General features: G+C 35.7%; 1 protein-coding gene across 2 annotated transcripts in view; it reads right to left on the bottom strand.

The window, feature by feature from the left end:
• Positions 1-3,953: 3,953 nt before the first annotated feature.
• The window catches only part of LOC103101633 (lipoxygenase homology domain-containing protein 1-like), a 109,223-nt gene continuing 87,877 nt past the window's right edge, over positions 3,954-25,299 (bottom strand). Inside the window, exons 12-15 of one of the 2 annotated variants that reach the window (XM_007487119.2) lie at positions 23,883-23,961; positions 8,160-8,235; positions 7,343-7,427; positions 3,954-4,025 (exon numbers count right to left, since the gene is read on the bottom strand). In XM_007487119.2, coding sequence (XP_007487181.2) covers positions 7,355-7,427; positions 8,160-8,235; positions 23,883-23,961 — 228 coding nt within the window. In that variant the 3' untranslated portion in view covers positions 3,954-4,025; positions 7,343-7,354. The remainder of the gene's footprint in view (positions 4,026-7,342; positions 7,428-8,159; positions 8,236-23,882; positions 23,962-25,299) is intronic. The other variant, XM_007487120.2, reaches the window with a different exon arrangement.

Below are 25,299 nucleotides of genomic sequence, written 5' to 3'. Positions count from 1 at the left end.
TTTTTAGGAAAATTATTAATTACTAATAATCAAACTATTTTATCACTAATGATCCCCTCTATCTATCTCTCATTTGGTCATAAATTCTTCCCTTGTCAATAGACAGAATTACAGGCATTTTCCCCCATGCTCTTCTAATTTGCTTTTGGTATGATCATTTATGGCTAAATCATGTGCTCATTTTAACTTCATCTTCATATATGGTGTGAAATATTAGTCTTTTCCCTAGTTTCAGCTTCACTGCTTTTATTTCCCCAATACTTTTTGTCAAAAAGTGAGGTCTTGGGGCCAGCTGATTGGCTGAGAGGATTGAAAGTTGGGCCTAGAGAGGGGAGGTCCTAGGTTCAAATTTTGCCTCAGACACTTCCTAGCTGGGTAACACTGGGCAAGTCACTTAATCCCTATTGCCTAGCCCTTACCACTCTTCTGCCCTGGAACCAATTGAGTATAAAACAGAAGGTAAGGGTTAAAAAAAGTGAGGTCTTGCCCCTAAAGGCAATAGTGGGCATCCTTAATCATATTATTGGGTTTGTGTTCAAACTGCATTTTTCAGATTTTAATTACACAGTTTCATGTGGTTGCCTACTGAATATGTTCTTTGAGCTTCACTTTTACAACCGTACATTTTTATGGTAATGTTCTTTTATTGTTGGTTTTTGCTCCCTTTTCCAGTCTATTTCTTGACTTTGAATATAATGCTAAATTTAGGCTCTTTTTACCTCTGACAGAGGGATGCTCTTCTAAGCTCCAGGATGCTTTACCATACTTTTTTCACAGATAGTTCAGAGTTATCTGTAAGTTTTTGGAATTTGCAAGGTGGTATGATCTGGGGAGTGATATAACGATTGTCCTTTTGATCTTAACACTTGTCTTTATCTAGTAGGATCCCTCCTTTCTCAAAACACTACTCTCCTCCCTGGAATTTCAGCCTGACACTGAGTAATAAGCAATAGAATTGCCAAAGTTCTGGCAACAGACTCTCCTCTTCAAAGTACTTTCTTTTTTCTCTCTTCTCCAAAAAATAAAAGAATTATTTTCATACTGTATTTTGGGCCTCCTTTTTGCCAACTACTAATTCTTTTTTCATTATTTTCTTGCATTGCTCTCATTTCTTTTCTCAATATTTCCTCTACAACTCTCACTTAATTGTTTTTTTTTTTTTAGTGATCAAACTAGTTAGGATAATTTAAGAATAAACACCAATTACAAGTTTAAGTACAGAGCACTGAGGATATCAAGTTAAATATGATGTGATTTTGCTCTCAAGGTATTTATAATCTAATGGGGGAAGAAGGTAGGCACCTATTCACAACATAACTATATAAGGGAAGTTTTCTTTTAAAAATAAAATTACAGAGGGCAGTTTAAAAAGCTCTTTCTTAAAGTAAGAGTGGAATCTAATTGTCAAGAGCCCTGAAGTAAAAGTACAAGTAGTATTTAGTAAGCAGCCATGAGCTATGGAAAGGTATTTATTTGTAGTATTCAGGGATATTTATGATTTTTTTTACTCCATCTGAAGGATGGATTGGAAAAGGAAGAGACTGAAATTTAGGAAGACCAGAAAATTATAATTGCATTGTCATAGCATCAATAATCACTGAGATCCTGAAGTATGGTAGATATGGTCAAAATGAAAAGAGGGGAGATACATAAGAGTTATTGTCAAGGAAGAATAGTCAGTACTTGCCCATTGATTATATATGGTGACTAACAAGAGGGATCTGATGGCAAGGTGGATAGAATAATGGGCATGGAGTTAGGAAGACTTGAGGTCAAACGCAGTCTCAGACATTTTCTAATTATGAGACCAACTCTCTTGAACTCTGTTTGACTTTGTTTCCTCAATTGTAAAACTGGGATAATAATAACATCTATCTAGCAAGATTGTTAAAGAATCAAAAGAGATAATATTTTTAAAAGGACTTGGCACAATGTCTGGCACATCCTTGGCACCATATTTATGTTTATTTCCTCTTAATAGAAATATGAGAGTGAATGATTACCCAATTGTAGTGATTACCTAAATGACTGGGAAGTTAGGAAGAAGAAAATATTATAGTGAACAGAGGTTTTGTAGAAATTTGAAAAATTATGGTTCCTAGTAGAAGTAATTTATACTAGGAGATAGCATATACAATAGAAAAAATCATGGATAGGGAATCTGAAAACCCAGAATCTAAGCCAGATCATTTATTTACTCTGTGACTATAAGTGAATTAGTTAACTTCTGTTGGTATTCATTTACATAACTATAATTTTCCTGGTGATGATCAGTTGACCTCTAATGATCGATTCTGGCTGTAATGATTCATATCTCTAAGCAATGCTTCAGAAAACTCGAAATTAAGAAGAGTTGCCTGAAGAATGAAGAAGCGCTAGGGAACTGGTAAAACCATAGCATAAATGCATTTACAATATGAAGTTTAATATATTTCTCCTATGTATTGGTGGCACAGAGGAAAGAGTACTAGACCTAGAGTCAAGAAGACCTGAGTTCAAATCTAGTCTTAGACATTTACTAGCTAAGTGATGTTAAATTTAAGTGTGGTTGAGACAGAAATATATTAATTAGGTGATTGCCAGAAATTTAATTTCTAAATCACAAATTGAATTATGAAGGTAAATGGAATTTATGGTAGTTTATTAACAATAGAGGGAAGATATTAAAGAAGGAAGAAAAGGAGAGGAGAGAGAGAGAGAGAGAGAGAGAGAGAGAGAGAGAGAGAGAGAGAGAGAGAGAGAGAGAGAGAGAGAGAGAGTTGATTTCTGACTTCTGATATCAGTTAGAATTTCTAAGCCCCAGTCAGGGGAAAAAAGTTTCAAGATGATCGGCCTTTTTCCGAGTTTTGAGGATTATATCTCTGAGAAAGGCAGGGTCACTAAGTCAGCCTTTCACTCACCAATGGTGACCATCTAAATGGAAAGAAGTCTGGGTATCTGTCTTCGCGTCACTCCTCAAGGGTCTATCTTCCAGTCTCTCCTCTGAGTCAGAGAGCTCTTTAATCTCCTCGAATTGAAATATCTCTTCTTCTGGCCTCTGGTCCTCTTTTAAAGATCTTTTTCTCTTGTGTCACCTCCCTTAAATTTCACATCTACCAATCACAGCAGACACTCTTCTCCAGGACTGCCCACTCTTTAGGTCACACCTTCTTTGGTTAGATTGTACCTTTTTTGGTTATTTATCACTTTTTTTTATTAGTTCACCTTTTGTAGTTAATTAACACCTTTTTGTAGTTTAAATGGGTAGATATCCTTTAAATACTGAGTTACCACCTTTTTGCAGATTAAAATCTATAATAGTTTATGGATTACAATTCAATCTTCCTAATAAAGGAATAACTAAGTATCTTCATTGTTACAATCAGGAGATAACAGAATCCAATCTTCACAGTGACTATAGAGAGGTCACTTAATCCCAATTTTGTCACTTGTTAGAGGAGATAATAATAGCACTTACCTCTCAAGGTTGTTGTGAGGATAAATGAGATCATATACATAAGATACTTTGCAAAACTTAAAGCATACTATAATTGGCAGGTATTATAACTATTGATAATGATTGGATTTAGAGTGAACTCTAGAAAGATAGATGCATCACACATATATGGCAACAGCATGTTTGTTTCCCTACTTTATTTTACTGGAGGCTGTGAAGGCAATCAATACTGGAAAAAAACAATATCTTAGAGAGGTGATTGATCTGCTTGTGTACATTTGCCATGCATGGACAGTCATTATTATATTTTAATTTTGTTTCCTTAAAGGTTACTATAGTACAACTACTTAATATTTCCCATAGAAAAGAATTACACTTCCAACAAGGATTAAATGCTACATAGTATTATTTTGACATTCATCTATAATAATCATTGAACCCTTATCATTTTGCATAAAGATTTATATGAAATCAAACCAATAGAAATATCAAAAAAGAAACATGTTGAGCATCAATGTAGAAAAAAAAACAAATTTATGAGTAGAGTTTTATAACAGCGAGTCCATCATGTTCATCTTCAGTAAGCCACCTGCATTTGGACAAAAAGAAAAAAAATGGATACAATTGGTAATATCTACTTCTAATGGAGTTAGCATTCAGCACATAAATTCATTTAGGGTTCAAATCTCACTTTAAAACCCTCAATAGTATCAAGATTACCAATGGAAGGAATTTGTTATAAATCAAGTTCATTGGATACATTGTAGTAGTAGCAGTATCAGCAGTATTTTTTCAAAAAAAGGAAAAAAGAAGAGAGGTAAGGGTAGGCAATGGGAATTAAGTGAATTGCCCTGGATCATTTAACTAGCAAGAACTCAGAATCTCCTGTTTCTAGGCCCAGCTCTCAATCCACTGAGCCACCTAGCTGCCCTAGCAGCAATATTAAAACAAACAAACCAACAAACAAAAACAAACAAACAAACAAACATTGGTTCTAAGGAAGAAGAAAAGAATGGTTAACTGCTAGGCAATGGGAGTAAGATGACTTGCCCAAGGTCACATAGATAAAGGAGTGTCTGTGAACATTTTTGAACCCAGGACCTCTCTCAATCCACTGAGTCACCTAGTTGCCTCTAGCAGCAATCTTTTTTAAACAACCAAAAAGTTATTTCTGTAGTAAAGGACTCAAGAGAAGAATTTTGGGACTTTGAGAAATAATGTGTTCATGTTGCTTAAACTCATTTTTTATTTGCTTTCTTCAAATTATAAAGAAAAAAAAATGTTTGGTCACCTGTAAGACTCAAGTTGCCTCACTACCTCCTCCCACCCTACCTTAGGTAAAGTGGTCACCCTTCCACAGCAGGGAGAAAGTGTTGCTTCATGTTCCCCCTTTAAAAGGCTAAGAACTATCAGACAAACTGCTGAGAGAAAACATCAAGGCTTAGAGCATATGGCAGCAAAGATGTAAGGCAAAATTGGGAGAGGTACTTGGGGGCATAGTTCCCAGAGTAAGTAAAAGAAAATCGTTAATGAGGCATTTAACACCTGTACTTTAACTAGCATCTGTGAATAAGCCTAAACCAAGGGGCCCAGCCAGAAGCAGTAAAAATGACCTAGGGCTGCTTGTTAGTTGAGAAAGATAATAAGCCATGTTAAAAGGAAATGCTGTGAGTTAAGTTAGCGAAAAGGTACAAGCAGGCTTGAGTTTTCTCAGCTTCACATTGCCTTCTCTCTCTAGCCCATTCAGGTGCTTAAAGAAGTACCTGTATCATCCTCTCATTAAATACTTTCTGCTATTAATCGCAAACATTTTCCAAATGACTGATGCAACCTTCTCTCATTTGTATGATACACCTGAGAATGCTGTTTCCAGGAGCGAATTGCAGTGTAATAGAAGTGGTTCAGAAGTACTCAAAGTTCTCATTATCTATTTTCTCAGAATCATAGAATATCAAAGTTGGATGAGATTGGCAGTAAACTAGGCCCACCAAAACTGAAAAGAAGTTAGTCTTTCAGTTTCCTCTTGAAGACCTGCAGTGAGGGATATGTGGTTACTATTCAAGGCAGCCCTTTCTACTTAGAGTTTATAGGACGTTTTTATCAAACTTTGAGACTCTGCAACGTCTACCCACATCTTTTAGTTTTATGGCCTGGGGCTAAGCAGAACAAATATGATAGCCCTTCCACCTGATAGTCCTTCAAATGTTTGAAAACACATATTCTGTTCTCTTCTTAAGATTTTGTCCCCTTCCCTTCCCCCATCTAGGTCAAATCATCTAGCTTACATGAGTGACTGTTAATGCAGCATCATGGCCACCTTCTCCTGGATCTACTTTAGCTTTTCAATGTCTTTTTTGCAAGGTGACACTCAGACTCACACATTTGAATTATATTTAGTAGTCACAAAGTATAAGGATAAACTAATTGGTATGTTATCAAATAGAATAAACAAGCTATTTTAAATTATGGGTCAGTATTTGATACACAATATTTTTATTTAATATTCAAAATTTAATAGGTGATGAAAACCCTAATGAGGTATCACTGACTGTAGCATTTATCAGAGGAAATGGTAGAATTCCAATGTGCTCAAAGGAATAACGAACTGGAGGAATTCCATATAAACTGGAAAGACCTCCAGGATTTGATGCAGAGCGAAAGGAGCAGAACCAGGAGAACATTATACACAGAGACTGATACACTGTGGTACAACCAAATGTAATGGACTTCTCTACTAAAAGCAATTCAATGATCCAGGACAATCCTGAGAGACATGAGAAAGAACACTATCCACATCCAGAGAAAGAACTGTGGGAGCAGAAATGCAGAAGAAAAACACATGATCAATCACATAGTTAGATATGGATATTATTGGGGATGTAGGCTCTACTGCAAATATAAATAATACAGAAATAAGTTTTGAACAATGATACATGTATAACCCAGTGGAATTGCTTGTTAGTTCATGGAGGGGGGTGGGGAAAGAGGGAAGGGGGGAAAGAGGGAAGGGGAAAAACATGAATCATGTAACTGTAGAAAAATATTAATTTTAAATTAATTTAAATTAATTTTAAATAAAATTTTTAAAAGTTCAAAATTATTTTTAGATGTAATTGTAAAATTGTATAAAATTGTAAAAAAAAAATAAGTTTAAAAAAGTGAGTAGGATCTCTCAGGGGTCCAGAAAACTTTGAAAAGCTGGCTCTTTTGCCTCATAAAATAAGATGGCTCTGTTCATTTGACTATTCATGCTCTACAATAAAAAACTCAAATATCTTAATCTATGATAAGGGCTGACAGCCTCAGGCTATAGAGACAGCACTGTGTCAATATAAAACATAAGCCAAACATGCTCACCCATAGGAACATGTGTATACACATGTAAATGTATGCATATGTGCTTGTTTTCATATATATGGATAGCTATATTACATATCTATGGCATCGATCTGTATATATGTCTGTATCATCATAGTTACACCTATATCTATCTATCATCTATTTCATTTCTCTCCCTGTTTCCTCTGAGGGGGGGCATGGAGGGAGGGAGGGAGGGAGGATTGGGGCTGGCTAACAGGGGCCAAGTCCTTAGGAATATGGTAATGTGCTTCACATGTTCCATGTCGATATAGGAGGTGTAGTGAACATACTTCAGGAAGTATTAGATAGAGAGAGAATTTAGGTTATTCAAAGCATATTCAGGTAGCCTTACTTTCTCCTCTAAGCTCACTAAGCTTTTTTGACTGGCTTCTGAGCCAGAACTGAGTGCATATAAAAAGGTTTAAGGAGACAAAAGCTCTCTTTCTTCCCAGGTTGCTATCCAGTGAAGAAGAGAAGTGCTTTAAGCCTCCAGGTGGGGATAAGAGTGGTAGTATGGATGCATCAGGTATTCTGCAGTTAGCTTACTAGTCTCTGGATTCAGTTGTCATGAGCCCATGAATACAGGGGGCTCCTCTGTTTCAAACTCCATTCTGTATACTCTTCCTTGATCCTAGAGGAATAAGTATTCAAGACAGAACAGAAAATGAAACATTGTGAGCTTTGAAAAGTTGGAGGACCCTAGAACCCCATTCACTAGAGTCCAAACAAATCTTCCAGTGACCTCAGCAGTGAAACCCAGGGAAGATCCTGAGCAGACAAAGATTTGATGGCTTGCACCCAGCACATAGCAGATCTGACTGCCGAGTCAACAGCCCTGCAAGAAAGGGAATAACTCCTCTATAGATTATATCTCATCAAGAAGCTAACTTAGAGGGCAAATGGGTGGTAATCATTACGTTAAATATATCCATTGTCCCCAGGAAGAGTGGACTCCAGAGTTCTGAGATGGTTGTGCTTTCTCAGTAAATATTACATTGTAAAGGCTAATTTAGGTTAATCAGCTATAAATGATATTGGGAAGACAGTACATGCTGATTGGATTTATCAGGATAAATTTCATAAAAAAAGTACTAGAGAAACCCAAATAGACTCAGTGTTCCAGGAATAGCAGTAAGTCTTGTTCTACAGTCACTTGCCAGTGCAAATTAGAGACAAGGGAACTCAAAGACTATGCACTCTATACTTATTTGCATAAATACACATGTGTGATGTGTCATATATACACACAGAATATATATATATATATATATATATATATATATACACACACATATATTTGCATGTGAGAAATAATGAGAAATGATAGTCCTGAACACATACATACATAAACGGATTTACATACCGATTGCATCGAAAGCAGTACATTTCCTTTGTAGACATATCTATGACTTCCACTTTTTCTAAAAACCAGCGATTAACTGTGGGGAAAAAATATTTCAAATGTATAAGTAGCTTAATATATTTGATATTTATATAAGGATACATGAGTCCTCACTTTAAAACTGTTGTTGCTATTGTTTTCTTTGGTGGTGGAAAGTATTGTTATGATTTATTGTTGTCAATATTCACAATTCAAACAGAGTAACCCTAAGCCTAAGAATCTCAAAATGTTTTCAAAACTTTTCTTTTTCATTATGGGGCCAATTCTTAAAACTAATATAAAAAGGGTGAGTTTGGATTTCATTGCACATCATTTTAAACACACTCTATAGAGTGAATTACATCAAATGTATAGTATGAAGCAATACAGGAGAAATTCTGAAAATTTGATAATGCCTTTTTTTTACAGGATGAAATTCTATTTAAGAATGTAGTTTGTTATTAATATATGTTGATTTTGCTCTCTGCCAAAACAAGCAAGCCACTGGAATCTACAAGTAGGGCTGTTTTTTCACAAAGCAACAGAAAGCTCTAAGTAGAACAATCTAAAAGAATAGATTAAACTGCTGATTGTGTATTACATTTATTTGTCTATTTTGTTAGAAATTATGTAATATCAGGATTTTTCTCAAAACTCATGATAATTTATACATCTATTTTTTATCAGAAGAAGAAGATATTTATCCTGAGTTCAGATTTTGGAAATTTAAGTTTTATTGAATTATTGACTTGAAAGCCATATTTCAAAGTTAAGCAAAATGGCAGAAGATACTATAGTTTTGGGTCTGAACACTTGAACTCCGATTTGTTTATGCTACTGACATGTTGTATGACCTTATATAAAATATAATTTATCTAAGCATCATTTTCTTGATCTGTAAAGGAAGGTATTGGACTAGCTGAATTTTAAGGATTCTAATTTTAACATTCTATGAAGATAAATTCTTAAAGCCTTTCTGAAGAAAAGCAGACGAACTCTCTAATTTGTATAGAAACAATTTCAAACACATTTCTGTAATTCAATAAAGATGTATTTTCCCTTTGTAATGGCAATGTTTAATAACATAAAAGTTATATTTGTATTAACAAATACAAATTCATGAAATTTAAGAATGTAAAATATTTATACTATCATTCAAAGTCATACCAAAATGTATTTTTTAATTACTTTATTCTCTCCTGGATTAAGGAAGGTGAGAGGCATAAATGTATATCCAGTAAATTATCAATGATATTTCAGTGGAGTTTCTAGTTAGTTTTCTTCAAATTTATGTTATATTCAGTTTTATGTCTCATTATAGTTATTATTATTGGGGATGTCTCAATTTTGTAATTAATTTTTTGGTTTGTTTTTATGACCCCAGTACCTAGAAAAATATCTGACCTATAGCAGGTACTTGGTAAATACTTGTTGATTAAATGTTGTTTTTTTCATCCTTTTTAATGGGGCTCAGCTAGTTATATTCTCAGGAAGTTTTCAAAGAAAGAAATAAAAGCTTCAACAACCATAGGAATGAGGTTCTAAATCACTAACAATTTGAGAAATGAAAATTGAAATGACTTTGAGATTCCACTTTGAGCTCAACAGATTGGCAAAGATGACAAAAGGGGAAAATGAGAGACATTGGGGATGTTATAAGAAAACAGAGACACTTTAAGTACACCATTAGTGGAGCCATAGGTTGATTCAGTAATAGTAAAAAACAGTTTAGGAGCTATGCTTAAAAAGTACTATGTGTATCCTTTGACCCAGCTTTACTACCATGATTACTAGGCCTATACTCCAAAGAGAATTATTCTTAAGATATATGCATACCTATGTATACAAAAGTGTTGATAGTAGCTACCTTCATTTTATCTGAAAATTGGAAGCAAAGGAATTACCTTCCAATTAAAGCAAAATTAAAGATATTACAGTTTTTAAAAATAATGGATTATTATTGGTCCAAAATAAATGATGTATACAAAGAAAACATTGTAGAGAAAAACAATCTTGAAAGACTTTAGATCTCAAATCAAAGAAAGGATAAACCATAAATCAAGGACAAAAGATGAACAAAATTTTGACAGGAGCCGAGTGGCCTGTTTCATCTTTGTCTTTGTTTATTGTCATTGTTTAATGGGCAAGAAGTGTAGTAAGAGGGACATTATATATGCATTAAAATATTTTTTAATTTTAAAAGTTAAAAAATTGAAGGTTCTTGGAGTAGTTAATATCTTTCTATGCTGTTTTTAAAATTTTGTTATTCTATGGACTATTGTAAAGCTGAATATAATAACTCTTTTGATAATTCTAAAAATATTAGGAGGTAAACTTATCTTTTCTAGGTTCATTGAAAACAGCAAAAGTGAATCCATGTAGTTTGGAAATGTCTTCAATAGCTCTCTCAAGTCCCTTCTGCTGGAAGGACACTTGTCCTTAAAGCTATTCTTCAAAAACTTTACCTTTCCTTTATGGTAATAAAATGGAAACGACCATATCATATAACGATATAGGCAATTCCTGAATTATTTTTATGCTTTCTGTTAAATATTATTGGAGAATATATTCATCTATGATGCTTATGGACAAAAGTTATTAACCTGGTATCTGAAAACATTCTGAAAAATGGTAACTGTATTTCATATAATTGATTTTCATTATAATCCTATATATTTTTATTTTATATTTTAAAAATACTTCAGGCTTCAAGATCTAGTCTGAGATGGATACATGGATTCACCAGAGTCATGTGAACTTATCTACTAGCAAAGATATCTTTGACCCTTAAAAAGTAAGAATCTCTGCTAGAATTTATTATCTTTTTTGACTTCTTATATTTTCATTTAATTAGTTTGTTAGATGGATTCATGTTTTCAAATTAGATAAAAACCTTTTGGAATCCCATTCTAAATATGCCAATTTCTTTTTCAAAATTATTTGAGACATTGGTGCTTTATGTTGCCTGTTTTACTACTAGGCATAATTTCATGTTTAAATATTTTATTTTTATTTTCTCCAATTATACATAATACAGTTTTACATTCTTTTTAAAAAAATGAGTTCTAAATTCTCTCCCACCTGCCCATCCTCACTCCCTCCACCCAGATGCTAAGCAATCTAAGAAAGAAAAAGGAAGAAACAAAAAACAGAAGAAAAGAAAAGAAAAGAAAAGAAAGGAAAGGAAAAGAAAAGGAAAGGAAAGGAAAGGAAAGGAAAAAAGAAAAGGAAAGGAAAGGAAAGGAAAGGAAAGGAAAAAGGGAAATATAATATTTTTGGTCTGCATTCAGACTTTCTCTGGAAGTTTATGACATCTTTTAACATGAATCTCTAAGATTATCTTCAATCACAATATTGATGAGAATAACTAAGTCATTCATAGCTGTTCATCAAAAAATATTGTTTACTATGTACAATGTTTTCCTGGTTCTACTCAATTCATTTTGCATCAGTTGATATTAGTCTTTCCAGGTTTTTCCAAAATTATCCTTCTTATTGTTTCTTATAGCACAACAGTATTCCATTAAAGTCATATACCACAACTTATTCAGCCATTACCCAATTAATGAATAATGCCTTAATTTCCAGATCTTTGCTACAAGAAAAGGAGATGTAATGAATAGATCCTTCTCCATTTTTTGGATCTCTTTGGGATACAGATCTAGTATTTGTATTTCTGGATCAAGGGGTATGCACAGTTTTAGAGCCCTTGAGGAATAGCTTCAAATTGCTCTTCAGAATGTTTGGATCAGATTAGAATTCTTATCAATGATACATTAGTGTCCCAATTTTCCCACATCCCCACTAACATTTGTTATTTTCCTTTTTTTGTCATATTGGCCAATATGATAGACTGAGGTAGCATTTCAGAGTTGTTTTAATTTGTATTTCTCTAATCAAGAGTGATTTAGAGCATTTCTTCATACAATTATAGATAGCTTTGATTTCTTTATTGGAAAACTGCCTGTTCATATCATTTGACCATTTATCAATTAGAGTATAATTTATGTTCTTATAGATTTGACTTAGTTCTCATATTTAAGAAATAGAATATTTACTAGAGTTACTTGCTGTATCTCCCCAGCTTTTTGCTTTCCTACTTTCTTGGGTGCATTAGTGTTTTTTTTTTAATGAAACCCTTTTAATTTAACATAATAAAACCATCCATTTTATATTCTATAATTTTCACTATCTCTTATTTAGTCATACATTTTTCCTTTATCAGTAGTTCTGACAAATAAACTCTCCCTCTAGTTTGCTTATGGTATCACCTTTTATGTTTTAATCAGGTACCCACCTTCACCTTATCTTAGTATATGGTATGAGATGTTGATCTATCCTCAGTCTCTACCACATCATTTTCCAATTTTCCCAACAGTTTTTTTTTCAAATAGTGAGTTCTTTCCCCCAAAGCTTGGACCTTTTGATTTAGCAAATACTGAATTACTATGGTCACTTATTCCTAGGTATTGTATACTCTATTCCACTGATCTACCACTCTCTTTCTTAGCCAATACAAGATTGTATTCATGATTACCATTTTGTAATACAATTTGACATCTGGTTCTGCTAGGCTTCCTTCCTTCACACTTTTTTCATTGATTCCCTTGATATTCTTGTTCTTTTCTTCTTCTAGATTAATTTTGTTATTTTTCTATTCTCTACAACAATTTTTAGGCAGTTTGATTGGTATGTCACTGAATATTAGGTATAATTTTTGAAGTTTGCATTAAATTAGTGTTTTTAGTATTTCAAGATCTCCAACTTTTCCATTCCTCAGAATTTAGTAGCTCCTCAATTTTGTTTCTCTTAATCTTCTGACATAAAAATTATTTTTCATGTATTCACTGCATTAGTTGACAATATAATGTTGTGATTCTTAGAGTTGAGAATATCTCATTAGTTTGACTAAAATTGGATAGGTGATTGTGATATGTTTATAATTTTGTTATGAAATGTACTGGCCAATAATAAAAATATGCATCTCTTCAGGCAACTCATGAGCACTAAAGGTTGCCCACTTTAGAAATAATTCAGAGATAAGTAATTGCCCAATGTGAACCTTAAAAATTCTCAGACCCTATTTCATAAGGTTAGGATTGTGAACCTTAAAATTTCTCAGACCCTACTTCATAAGGTTGGGTTAAGACCATTCCCCACTTTAAAAAATGAAGGAACTTAGATCAGGAATGTGAGAACGCTACTTAGATTAGGAATGTGAAGACCTCTACTCCACCCCTACTTAAGTCTGCTTTAGGGGAAGAAACTCCTTTCTGAACAATGAAAGATACTTAAACCCATACTTATAGTAAGACAAAAAGTTCTTAAGCTGTGCCTATTTTTAGGTCTAATACAAAAGGGTGCTAAGTACCTATAAAGGTCAGGCAACTTGTGAATTTAAAAGGAGCAAAGAGGTGAGAAACTTACTCAGAAGTTTTCTGGTGTGAACTTAATAAAAAAATTAAAGCCTTCTTAGGTGTGAACTAAGAATGGTCTGTCCTTTGAAAAACGTTTACTGTGATTGGTAGATATAAGAACTTAGGGGAGGTGACATAGGAGAAAATTCCCTTTAAATAGGAGCTCAGATTCATTCAGAGGAACATTCTGATTCTGATTCTGATTCACATTCAGATTGACATTCAGATTCAGGATTGAGCTGGTGGAATCAGCTGAGATGAAGCTGGTCTGGTGTCACTAGAATCCTTGCTTGAACAGATCTTGTGGTGAGTGATTAAGGACTGACTGATCTTTCTTTTAGGGCTTAGCCCTGGGTTGGCCAGGGCTGCCCTGGGCCGGCCTATACTTTTCTCATTATTCCCCTTTTCTCTCTTTCTCTCCTTTTTTTTAATTCCACATTTGTATTAATTAAAATCTCTATAAAACCCAGCTGACTTGAGTATATTTAATAATTGGGAATTCTCCCCTGGCGACCACCTTATATTTGATTTAAACAAGACACTGTCTTGGAAAACATATTTTCTGCAGTCACAATTCTACTCATCCACTCTTTTATCTACTACAATTTATGTCTTCTACTATTTTAATTACTACAGTTTATGGCCTCAACTATTTTATTTTTTTTTCTTTTTTTTTAAAATATATTTTATTTGATCATTTCCAAGCATTATTCGTTAAAGACATAGATCATTTTCTTTTCCTCCCCCCCACCCCCCATAGCCGACGCGTAAGTCCACTGGGCATTAGATGTTTTCTTGATTTGAACCCATTGCTTTGTTGAGAGTATTTGCATTAGAGTGTTCATTTAGAGTCTATCCTCTGTCATGTCCCCTCAACCTCTGTATTCAGGCAGTTGCTTTTTCTCGGTGTTTCCACTCCCATAGTTTATCCTTTGCTTATGAATGGTGTTTTTTTTCTCCTGGATCCCTGAAAGTTGTTCAGGGACATTACACCGCCCCTAATGGAGAAGTCCATTACGTTCGATTATACCACAGTGTATTAGACTCTGTGTACAATGTTCTCCTGGTTCTGCTCCTCTCGCTCTGCATCACTTCCTGGAGGTTGTTCCAGTCTCCATGGAACTTCTCCACTTTATTATTCCTTTGAGCACAATAGTATTCCATCACCAACATATACCACAGTTTGTTCAGCCATTCCCCAATTGATGGGCATCCCCTCGTTTTCCAGTTTTGGGCCACCACAAAGAGCGCAGCTATGAATATTTTTGTACAAGTCTTTGTGTCCATTATCTCTTTGGGGTACAGACCCAGCAGTGCTATGGCTGGGTCAAAGGGTAGATATTCTTTTGTCGCCCTTTGGGCATAGTTCCAAATTGCCCTCCAGAATGGTTGGATCAGTTCACAACTCCACCAGCAATGAATTAATGTCCCTACTTTGCCACATCCCCTTCAGCATTCATTACTTTCCTTTGCTGTCATGTTAGCCAATCTGCTAGGTGTGAGGTGATACCTCAGAGTTGTTTTGATTTGCATCTCTCTGATTATAAGAGATGTAGAACACTTCTTCATGTGCTTGTTAATAGTTTTGATTTCTTTATCTGAGAACTGCCTATCCATGTCCCTTGCCCATTTATCAATTGGAGAATGGCTTGATTTTTTGTACAATTGATTTAGCTCATTATAAATATGAGTAATTAAACCTTTGTCAGAGGTTTCTATGAAGATTTTTTCCCAATTTGTTGTTTCCCTTCTGATTTTGGTTATATTGGTTTTGTTTGTACAAAAGCTTTTTAGTTTGATGTAGTCAAAATTATTTTTTTTACATTTTGTGATTCTTTCTATATCTTGCTTGGTTTTAAAGCCTTTCCCCTCCCAAAGGTCTGACATGTATACTATTCTGTGTTTACCCAATTTACTTATGGTTTCCTTCTTTATGTTTAAGTCACTCACCCATTTTGAATTTATCTTGGTGTAGGGTGTGAGGTGTTGATCTATTCCTAGTCTCTCCCACACTGTCTTCCAATTTTCCCAGCAGTTTTTATCGAATAGTGGATTTTTGTCCCAAAAGCTGGGATCTTTGGGTTTATTGTATACTGTCTTGCTGAGGTCGTTTTCCCCCAGTCTATTCCACTGATCTTCCTTTCTGTTTCTTAGCCAGTACCAAATTGTTTTGATGACTGCTGCTTTGTAATATAGTTTGAGGTCTGGGACTGCAAGGCCCCCATCATATGTGTTTTTTTTCATTATTTCCCTGGATATCCTTGATCTTTTGTTCTTCCAAATGAACTTTGTTATGGTTTTTTCTAAATCAGTGAAGAAGTATTTTGGTATTTCAATGGGTATGGCACTAAATAGATAAATAAGTTTGGGTAGGATGGTCATTTTTATTATATTGGCTCGTCCTATCCATGAGCAGTTAATGTTTTTCCAATTGTTCAAGTCTAGTTTTAGTTGTGTGGCGAGTGTTTTGTAGTTGTGTTCATATAGTTCCTGTGTTTGTCTTGGGAGATAGATTCCTAGGTATTTTATTTTGTCTAAGGTGATTTTGAATGGGATTTCTCTTTCTAGTTCTTGCTGCTGAGCTGTGTTGGAGATATATAGAAAAGCTGATGATTTATGTGGGTTTATTTTGTATCCTGCAACTTTGCTAAAGTTGTTGATTATTTCAATTAGCTTTTTGGTTGAATCTCTAGGATTCTTTAAGTAGACCATCATGTCATCCGCAAAGAGTGATAACTTGGTCTCCTCCTTGCCTATTCTGATACCTTCAGTTTCTTTATCTTCTCTAATTGCTACTGCTAGTGTTTCTAGTACAATGTCAAATAGTAGAGGTGATAATGGGCATCCTTGTTTCACTCCTGATCTTATTGGGAATGCATCTAGTTTATCCCCATTGCAGATGATATTAGCTGTTGGTTTTAGATATATACTGTTTATTATTTTTAGGAATGACCCTTCTATTCCTATGCTTTCTAGTGTTTTTAATAGGAATGGGTGTTGTATTTTATCAAAGGCTTTTTCTGCATCTATTGAGATAATCATGTGGTTCTTGCTAGTTTGCTTGTTGATGTGGTCAATTATGTGGATGGTTTTCCTAATGTTGAACCAGCCCTGCATCCCTGGTATGAATCCTACTTGATCATGGTGAATGATCTTTCTGATCACTTGCAGGAGTCTTTTTGCTAGTATCCTATTTAAAATTTTTGCATCTATATTCATTAGGGAGATTGGTCTATAGTTTTCTTTCTCTGTTTTTGACCTGCCTGGTTTTGGAATCAGTACCATGTTTGTGTCGTAAAAGGAGTTTGGTAGAACTCCCTCTTTGCTTATTATGTCAAATAGTTTGTATAGTATTGGGGTTAACTGTTCTCTGAATGTTTGATAGAATTCACAGGTGAATCCATCAGGCCCTGGGGATTTTTTCTTAGGAAGTTCTTTTATGGCTTGATGGATTTCAATTTCTGATATGGGATTATTTAAGAATTCTATTTCCTCTTCTGTTAGTCTAGGCAGTTTGTATTTTTGTATATATTCATCCATTTCTCCTAAATTGGTGTATTTATTGCCATATAATTGGGCAAAGTAATTTCTAATGATTGCCTTAATTTCCTCCTCATTGGAGGTGCTGTCCCCCTTTTCATCTTTAATGCTGTGAATTTGCTTTTCTTCCTTCCTTTTTTTAATTAGATTGACCAGTACTTTGTCTATTTTGTTTGTTTTTTCAAAGTACCAGCTTCTTGTCTTATTTATTAAATCAATAGTTCTATCACTTTCGATTTTATTAATTTCTCCCTTAATTTTTAGGATTTCTAATTTGGTTTTCTGCTGGGGGTTTTTAATTTGATCGCTTTCGAGTTTTTTCAATTGCATTTCCAATTGATTGATCTCTGCTCTCCCTTGTTTGTTAATATGAGCTTTCAGGGATATGAATTTGCCTCTGATTACCGCTTTGGCTGCATCCCAAAAGGTTTGAAAGGATGTTTCGCCATTGTCATTTTCCTTGATGAAATTATTAATTGTTTCTATGATTTCTTCTTTAGCTAAACGGTTTTGGAGTATCATATTGTTTAATTTCCAATTGGTTTTAGATTTGGTTTTCCATGTACTATTAATAATCATTATTTTTATTGCCTTGTGATCTGAGAAGGCTGCATTCATTATTTATGCTTTTTTGCATTTGTGTGCTATGTTTCTGTGACCTAATGTATGGTCAATTTTTGTGAATGTGCCATGTGGTGCTGAGAAGAAGGTGTATTCCTTTTTATCCCTATTTATTTTTCTCCATATGTCTATTAATTCTAATTTTTCTAAGATTTCATTCACTTCTTTTACCTCTTTCTTATTTATTTTTTGATTTGATTTATCTAAATTTGATAATGGTTGGTTTAAGTCTCCCACTAGTATGGTTTTATTGTCTATTTCTTCCTTCAATTCTCCTAGTTTCTCCATTAGAAATTTGGGTGCTATATTATTTGGTGCATACATGTTGATTAATGATATTTCCTCATTGTCTAGAGTCCCTTTTAACAAAATATAATTACCTTCCCTATCCCTTTTGATCAGGTCTATTTTTGCATTGGCTTTATCAGATATCATGATTACCACTCCTGCCTTCTTTCTATCAGTTGAGGCCCAGAAGGTCTTACTCCATCCTTTAATTCTGACCTTGTGGGTGTCAACCCGCCTCATGTGTGTTTCTTGAAGACAACATATGGTAGGGTTTTGGATTCTAATCCATTCAGCTATTCGTCTACGTTTTATGGGTGAGTTCATCCCATTCACGTTCAAAGTTATGATTGTCATTTGTGGACTCCCTGGCATTTTGATTGCCTTCCCTAATTCTAACCTTTTCTTCTTTGGCTCTACCTTTTAGTCCAGTGATTTACTTTGAATCAGTCCCCCTTGTCCCCTCCCTTGATGTTTCCCTTTTTAGTCCCTCCTTTTTGTTCCCTCCCCCTCCCCCCTCTCTTTCCCTCCCTTTTTGTTCTCCCTCTCCCCCTCCCCCCCTTGGTTTTCCCTTCTCCTTACCCTTGTTGGGTAAGATAGAATTCAAGATCCCAATGGATCTGGATGTTTTTCCCTCTCAGAGTTGATTTCCCTGAGATTGAGGTTTAAGTAAACCCCCCCCTCTCTTCCTCTCCTTCTTATAGGAGTTTTCTTCCCCTCCCCTTCCCCTGTGAATCTTTGTGTGAGAACCATTATTCTATTTGGTCTTTCTTTACCCCCTATTTATACATTACATTTTCCCCACATATTAGTATACATAGGTTGATATAAATGTAGTCCTTATAGAAGAGAGTTTGAGTAAAAGAAGATAACATTTTTCCCCTTTCCTTAATATTTACCTTTTCAGGTATTCCTTGCTCTTTGATTTTCGGTATCAAACTTTCCACAGAGCTCTGGTCTTTTCTTTGCAAAAAGTTGGAAGTCTTCTATTTTGTTGAATGCCCATACTTTCCCTTGGAAGTATATAGTCAGTTTTGCTGGGTAGCTGATTCTTGGTTGGAGACCCAGCTCTCTTGCCTTTCTGAAGATCATGTTCCATGCCTTACGATCATTCAGCGTAGAACTTGCAAGGTCTTGTGTGACCCTGATTGGCATTCCTTTATATCTAAATTGTCTTTTTCTGGCTTCCTGTAGGATTTTTTCTTTTGTTTGATAGCTTTGGAATTTGGCAATTACATTCCTGGGAGTTGTCTTTTGGGGGTTTAGTGTAGAAGGTGTTCTGTGAGCTCTGTCAGTGGATGTATTGCCCCCTTGTTCTAGAATCTCTGGACAATTTTCTTTGATTATATCTTGTATCACCATGTCCAGTTTGGTGTTTATTTCTGGCTTTTCTGGGAGTCCAATTATTCTTAAATTTTCTCTTCTCCCCCTGTTTTCCAGATTTATCACCTTGTCGGTGAGATATTTTATGTTCTCTTCTAATTTCTTGGTGTTTTGGCTTTGCTTTATTAGTTCTTGCTTTAAAGCCTGGTTTTCTTTTACAGTTTGGTCAAACTGGTTTTGTAGATGCGTGAATTTCTTTTGCATCATTTCCCACTTTTCCTCCCAGAGGGCTTCCATCTTTTTGGTCCTTTCTGATTCAAATTCTTCATGGGTTTGTGGAGAGTTTCTATTTCCTTTGGGAGATTTTGGAGAATTTTCTTGTATATCTTCTTCTATCTGCTCTGTATTTTGTATTTTGGCTCCATAGAATGTGTCCAGAGTCGCCCCTTTCTTCTTATTTTTCTTGGTATTTTGGGGCTTCTGTGCTTCTGTGGAGTTTGTCATCTCTGAACGTGGAGGATTGGCTTTTCTTGTCTTTGTCTGGTGATCAGAGGCTTTAGTCCTGGGCAGATGTTGGTTCTATGAGTGTTCCCTGGGTTAAACTGAATATGCCTCACTGGAACTGGAATGGAAGGGTCGGACCACGAGGCCACACTCTCCCCCTGGCTCGATTTCCGGAAGTTGCCTTCAGAATCCCTGGCCGTGAGGCTGTTTCGTGGGCCTGCGGGGGGATGGGCTGCCGCTTCCCCAAGCTCCGAGATCACAGACTTTCACTGAGACTTGGATAGCAGGATCCAGCCCGTGAGGCTGTCTTGCCCGCCCTGAGGGTTGCTGTTGTTTTGACCAGCTCTCTGCAGCGGAGGCCCCAGGCAGTAACTTTCACCCGGACCGACCAGCTCTTTGCAGCGGAGGCCCCAGGCAGTAACTTTCACCCGGACCGACCCGCTCTCTGCAGCGGAAGCCCCAGGCAGTAACTTTCACCCGGACTGGGACTTGGGTAGAAGACCCTGAGGGTTGTTGTTCCTCAGACCCTGCTCTCTGAGCCTGGCGCGGCTGCCGCTTCCGGGAGCCTTGGACTCTGCGCTCCTACCCCTGAGGTCCGAGGGATCTCGGGTTCTGGCTTTTAAGGGGAGCCGTACCTTTTGAACCGGGTCCAGGTCCAGGAGGAGGGTTCCCAGGGTCTGTGCTGTTGATCGTTTTGAATTTCGGCGCCTTAGGAGCTTCTAGTTTGAGATCGGTAGGGAAGGGTTTTCCGGAGATCTGAACTTCAGCTTTCTCTAAGCCGCCATCTTAACCGGAAGTGCATGGCCTCAACTATTTTAATCACTACACCAATTGCTATTGTTTTATATTTATACTCTTATTTCAGGGGTAAAAAACCCTTTTTGTAACTCAATAAAATTACTAGAATGTCATCTTCCATAACATCACTAAAAACATCTTTGATACAAATTCAGTAACAGAAAGGACAACACAGGAATGACATTTACTTCATTTTTATTCTCGAGTAATTCTGATCTTTCTGAGATCTCTATATTTTAAAAGATTCCCCCCACATAGTTTAGCACTTATGCATATTTAATAAGGTCACATCTACTAAAATGTTATTCTTAAGTTCTTATGGATCAATGCCATGTATAGATGATTGCAGGCAACAGTTCAATCTGCTATAATGATCTGGTTCCCATACACTTTCATGAGTGAATTCTGTAGGCTATTTTGAGATCTGTATTTATACTATGGGATTTATCATAAAAATTGTATTGTCTGATATTTAATTATTGCCACTGGTTTATGTCTTTCTAGGAACTGTAGTTATTCTCACTGTTGTCATCATTGTGCTTGTTATACTAGACCTTACTTTGTTCACTGAGTTTCTGCTCTGCACATTAGATAGGTACTTCAGTGTTTTGCCTGGCGCTGAATTGCAGACTCCTTATAGTTGTGTTGGCAAACCTATGGCATGTGTGCCAAAGGGGGTTGTTCCTTCACCCCTGTCCACATTCACCTGAGGACATTTCTCACATCACTCAACTCTCTGCCCAGCAGCCCAATGGGGATGCTTCCTCCCTCCCCTGTCTGGGGTAAGGAGGCAGCTCACATGCCCTATAAGGGTTGTAGTTTGGGCATTTGGCCTCTAAAAGGTTCACCATTACTGTCTTGTAGCCTTCCAGGAAGAAGTAACTAGGATGGCTAAAGTTCAAGTCAAAAATGAAGATTTGCTCAGAAATAAGTCCATCACATTAGGCAGTCTATCTGCCTCTGATGTTTTCAGTCATTAGAAAGAAGATGTCCTAAATGATTTCCATCATCTTTTCCTTGCCTTCTGAACTTCAGTGAAAATACTAAAGAATTCCAAAGGTCATTCAGAAAATTGTAGAATTTTATAGTATGTTTTCTCTCAATAGTGTAAAGAAATGGAGTGGGAACTTATCGTCTACAAACAGTATTTCCATGAACAAATCATAATTTTCTATAATCAGTGGGAGTTGGAGCAGGTACATAATAAGTTCAGAGAAAGGAAAAGCAGAAAATAAGCAGAGAGATGGAATGAGATATGCAGGTAAATTAATAACCCTCTTTTCCAATTTCTCAGAAGAAAAATATAGATTAGTCTAAAGTACACATATAAGGTCAATTGTTATGGGGCATTTTCCTGAACTAATCATGCATTTTAAGCTTATGTTGTTATTTAGTCATTTTTCAGGCCTGTCTGACAAGAGTCAGACCCCATTTGGAATTTTCTTAGTAAAGCAGTTTACCATTTCCTTCTCCAGCTCATTTTATTTCTTTAAAAAAAAATCCTTAACTTCCATCTTGGAATCATCACTGTGTATTGGTTCCAAGGCAGAAGAATGGTAAGGGTTAGACAACAGGGGTCACGTGACTTGCCCAGGGTCACACAGCTGGGAAGTGTTTGAGGTCAGACTTGAACTCATGAAGATCAGTCTTCATGATTTAAAGCCCAGCACTCACTCTATTCACAGGATCACCTAGTTTTCCTAAGATTATATATGGGCTTTCACATATTAATCACCCTTATAACTAACTTTTGGTTGAATTTCACTCTAGGAATAATGTTTCCATATTTTTCTTTATTGTTTTTATTCAATTTCATGGGTTGCCATGACAAAACAAAAATTAAATTATCACCTGTTGACCAGTATTAATGAGTGACAGCAAAGAACTGGTATTACACCAGATGTCAGTGGGTGGTGTTTGTGTGGGGGAGGTTAGATCCTCTATGAAATTTATATAGGGAAACATGGACAAGTATAGCACATGATAAGAAGTACAAGTTTTGATTTGCATTGGTGAAGGCAATATCCTCTCCAGCAAACTTATGCTCCCTCTTTACTGTAAAAGTTTTTTCTCAGTGTTTTGTCAGTACAAATTCATGTCTAAAAACAAGTTGGAGTGTCTGATAATCTTAACCAATCTGCTTAAAGCTAAATATGTTTGTTGGCTTTTGATTCAAAAGCATTCCTTGAATTCTACTCCCTGGCATGAGGCTGGTTAGTGAATAGACTGTAAAGCATGGAGCTTCCATCAGGATGATGGTCTTGTTCTTTGGTTGGCTCACAGTGAGATTATGGTGTTGATTACTTTTGACTCAATTACTTAAATGGCAGTGAGACTGGAACTAGGTCACAAATAACAACAGAATCATTCTGTGTACGTTAACTATTGCTATTTTTGAGCTACACCCAATGAGAAGTGGCAAGACAGGAAGACGGAAAAAAGTTCAGCAACACAGTCAGCAGTTCACCAGAAAAGGGGTGCTTACTCCATTGTTTTTATTAGGATGAGAAGCTATGGATATTTTTTAAAACCTTTACCTTCTGTCTTAGAATTGATACTCAATATTGGTTGAAAGGCATCAGGAATGAGAAGGGCTAGGCAATTGTGCTTAAGTCACATACCCAGTGTCACAGAGGTAGGAAGTATCTGAAGCCAAATTTGAACCCAGGACTTTCCTGTCTCTATGCCTGTCTCTCTATCCAATGATCCACCTAGCTACTCCTCATGTGTGTGACTAATTTGTGACAATAGATCTCTCAGTAGCAGTTTTTGGAAAAAAAGAACTGATATTAAGGCAATATTAAATATTCAATCAAAATAAGTGGAAGAAGCTTGTGTTGATAGCTAATGCTAGGTGATGCAAAATATCTGTGGCATTCAGGGTCATAGAAAAATAGATTCACCAGGCTTATACCTAGCAATCTGTGATGAGACATTTCGCCCCTCTCGCTCCCCCCGCCCCCATCTTTATAAAAGATCCGGAATCAAAAATAGCAACAGGCTTAGCAAAGAGTATGTACAGCTGTTAGCTAAAGGGCAATTTTCATTCACACACACTAGGGAAAGTCATGAGCTACACATTGGTCTTTTCAATAATCCTCATGTGTGTGCAGAGATCAATTCAGTCAGTGTGAGCATCTTCAGATATAAAGACCACCCACAGACCTCTAGAGCACCAATTCTTAACTCATTAAAATAATAAAACACGGGTACATACTGAGTTCTTTTCCATCGTGTACAATTTCAATTCTGTCTAGGCATCCTAAGTTCTTTGTTTTAAATTGGAATGTATTGACCTTTAAAAAAAATGAAAAGAGATGAGATGATTAACATGTAATACATCAAAGTGTGGAAACAAAAATTTTGTCTTGCTCAGGTTTGATTCTACATCAAATATATTTAATAGGTTAATATTAGGTGGATAACACAATAGTTTTTACTCATGAACACTTTTAGTATGTGTTCTAGGGGGATAATATGCCTTTCTTTAAAAAGGAAAAATGTGCTTTTGCAGTACTCACTTGATGCTTCTTAACCTTGTATGGGGGATATAAGAGATATAGTGGCTCTATACAATGGAAGGTAAGAAGCATACAACGAAATTCACTTTTTATTATTTTCTATATGCAAACTGACTAAAAACAAGAATGTGATAAAAAGAGCAATGATTTCTTATTCTTTTGTTCTTCTGCTTGAAGCATTTTTTCTTTCCTATTCCTGGCATCTAAAATATAGGATATTCTTTTGGAATATAAGAGAAGATAAGAAAGTTTCCATTAATAATATTTCTACTGAACATCTGCAATCATACAGAAAGACAAATAGGAAGGTATGATTCAAAGGGAAGCCCTGATCTGCCTACAGATTTTATTTTCTTCTTGTCATCTTAATGTTATCTCATGTTCCTGCCTTTATCCTCCTTTGCTCTAGCTGTTTGACCATTTTCATAATGCACCATTAGCTATTAACTGAACATACCCTTGCCTTTCTCAGAGGTGTTAGAGAAGGCTTTTCATTAATCCATGCACATTTTATCCCCTTAAATTATTTCCCAGGATTTGGCTTGTCATTACAGTTACCAGGGTATAAAGATCTAAGAAGATCTACCATAATACTGGTGACCTAGTGAGATGGGTTGTTTGGGACTGAGTTTAACTCAAGTTGTAGATGAAGAGAGCTCAGTGTTTGGTCAAGGATCTAAAGGAACCAGGCTTGCTTTGGATGAATTTATAGTTAACTTATGCTCCAGTTTGTGTCAGTTGGGGATTTTAATAATAAATAATATTCAGACCAAGAAGGAACCTGTGATACTCCTGCTTAGCCCCATCTTCCTGCAGCTACTACTACTGTTGTATACCATTTACCCAATTCATCTTTTTTCTTCCTTCCTTTTTCTTTCTTTCTCTTTTCTTTTTCTTGTCTTTTTTCTTTTCTTTTCTTTCCTTTTCCTTTTCCTTTCCTTTTCTTTCCCTTATTTTCTGCCTTAGAATCAATAGTATTGATTCCAAGGCAAAGGAGTGTTAAGGGTTAAGCTAATGAATAAATAACTTGCACAGGATTGTACAGCTAAGATATGTCTGAGGTCAGATTTGAACCTGGGTCCTCCCAACTCTAGACCTGGTACTCTTCCATTG

This window comes from Monodelphis domestica, chromosome 3 (assembly GCF_027887165.1).
Source record: "Monodelphis domestica isolate mMonDom1 chromosome 3, mMonDom1.pri, whole genome shotgun sequence".
NCBI classification, from domain to species: Eukaryota; Metazoa; Chordata; class Mammalia; order Didelphimorphia; family Didelphidae; genus Monodelphis; species Monodelphis domestica.
The sequence above is the reverse complement of the archived record's forward strand: the minus strand, read 5'-3'. Positions and strand labels throughout refer to the sequence as shown.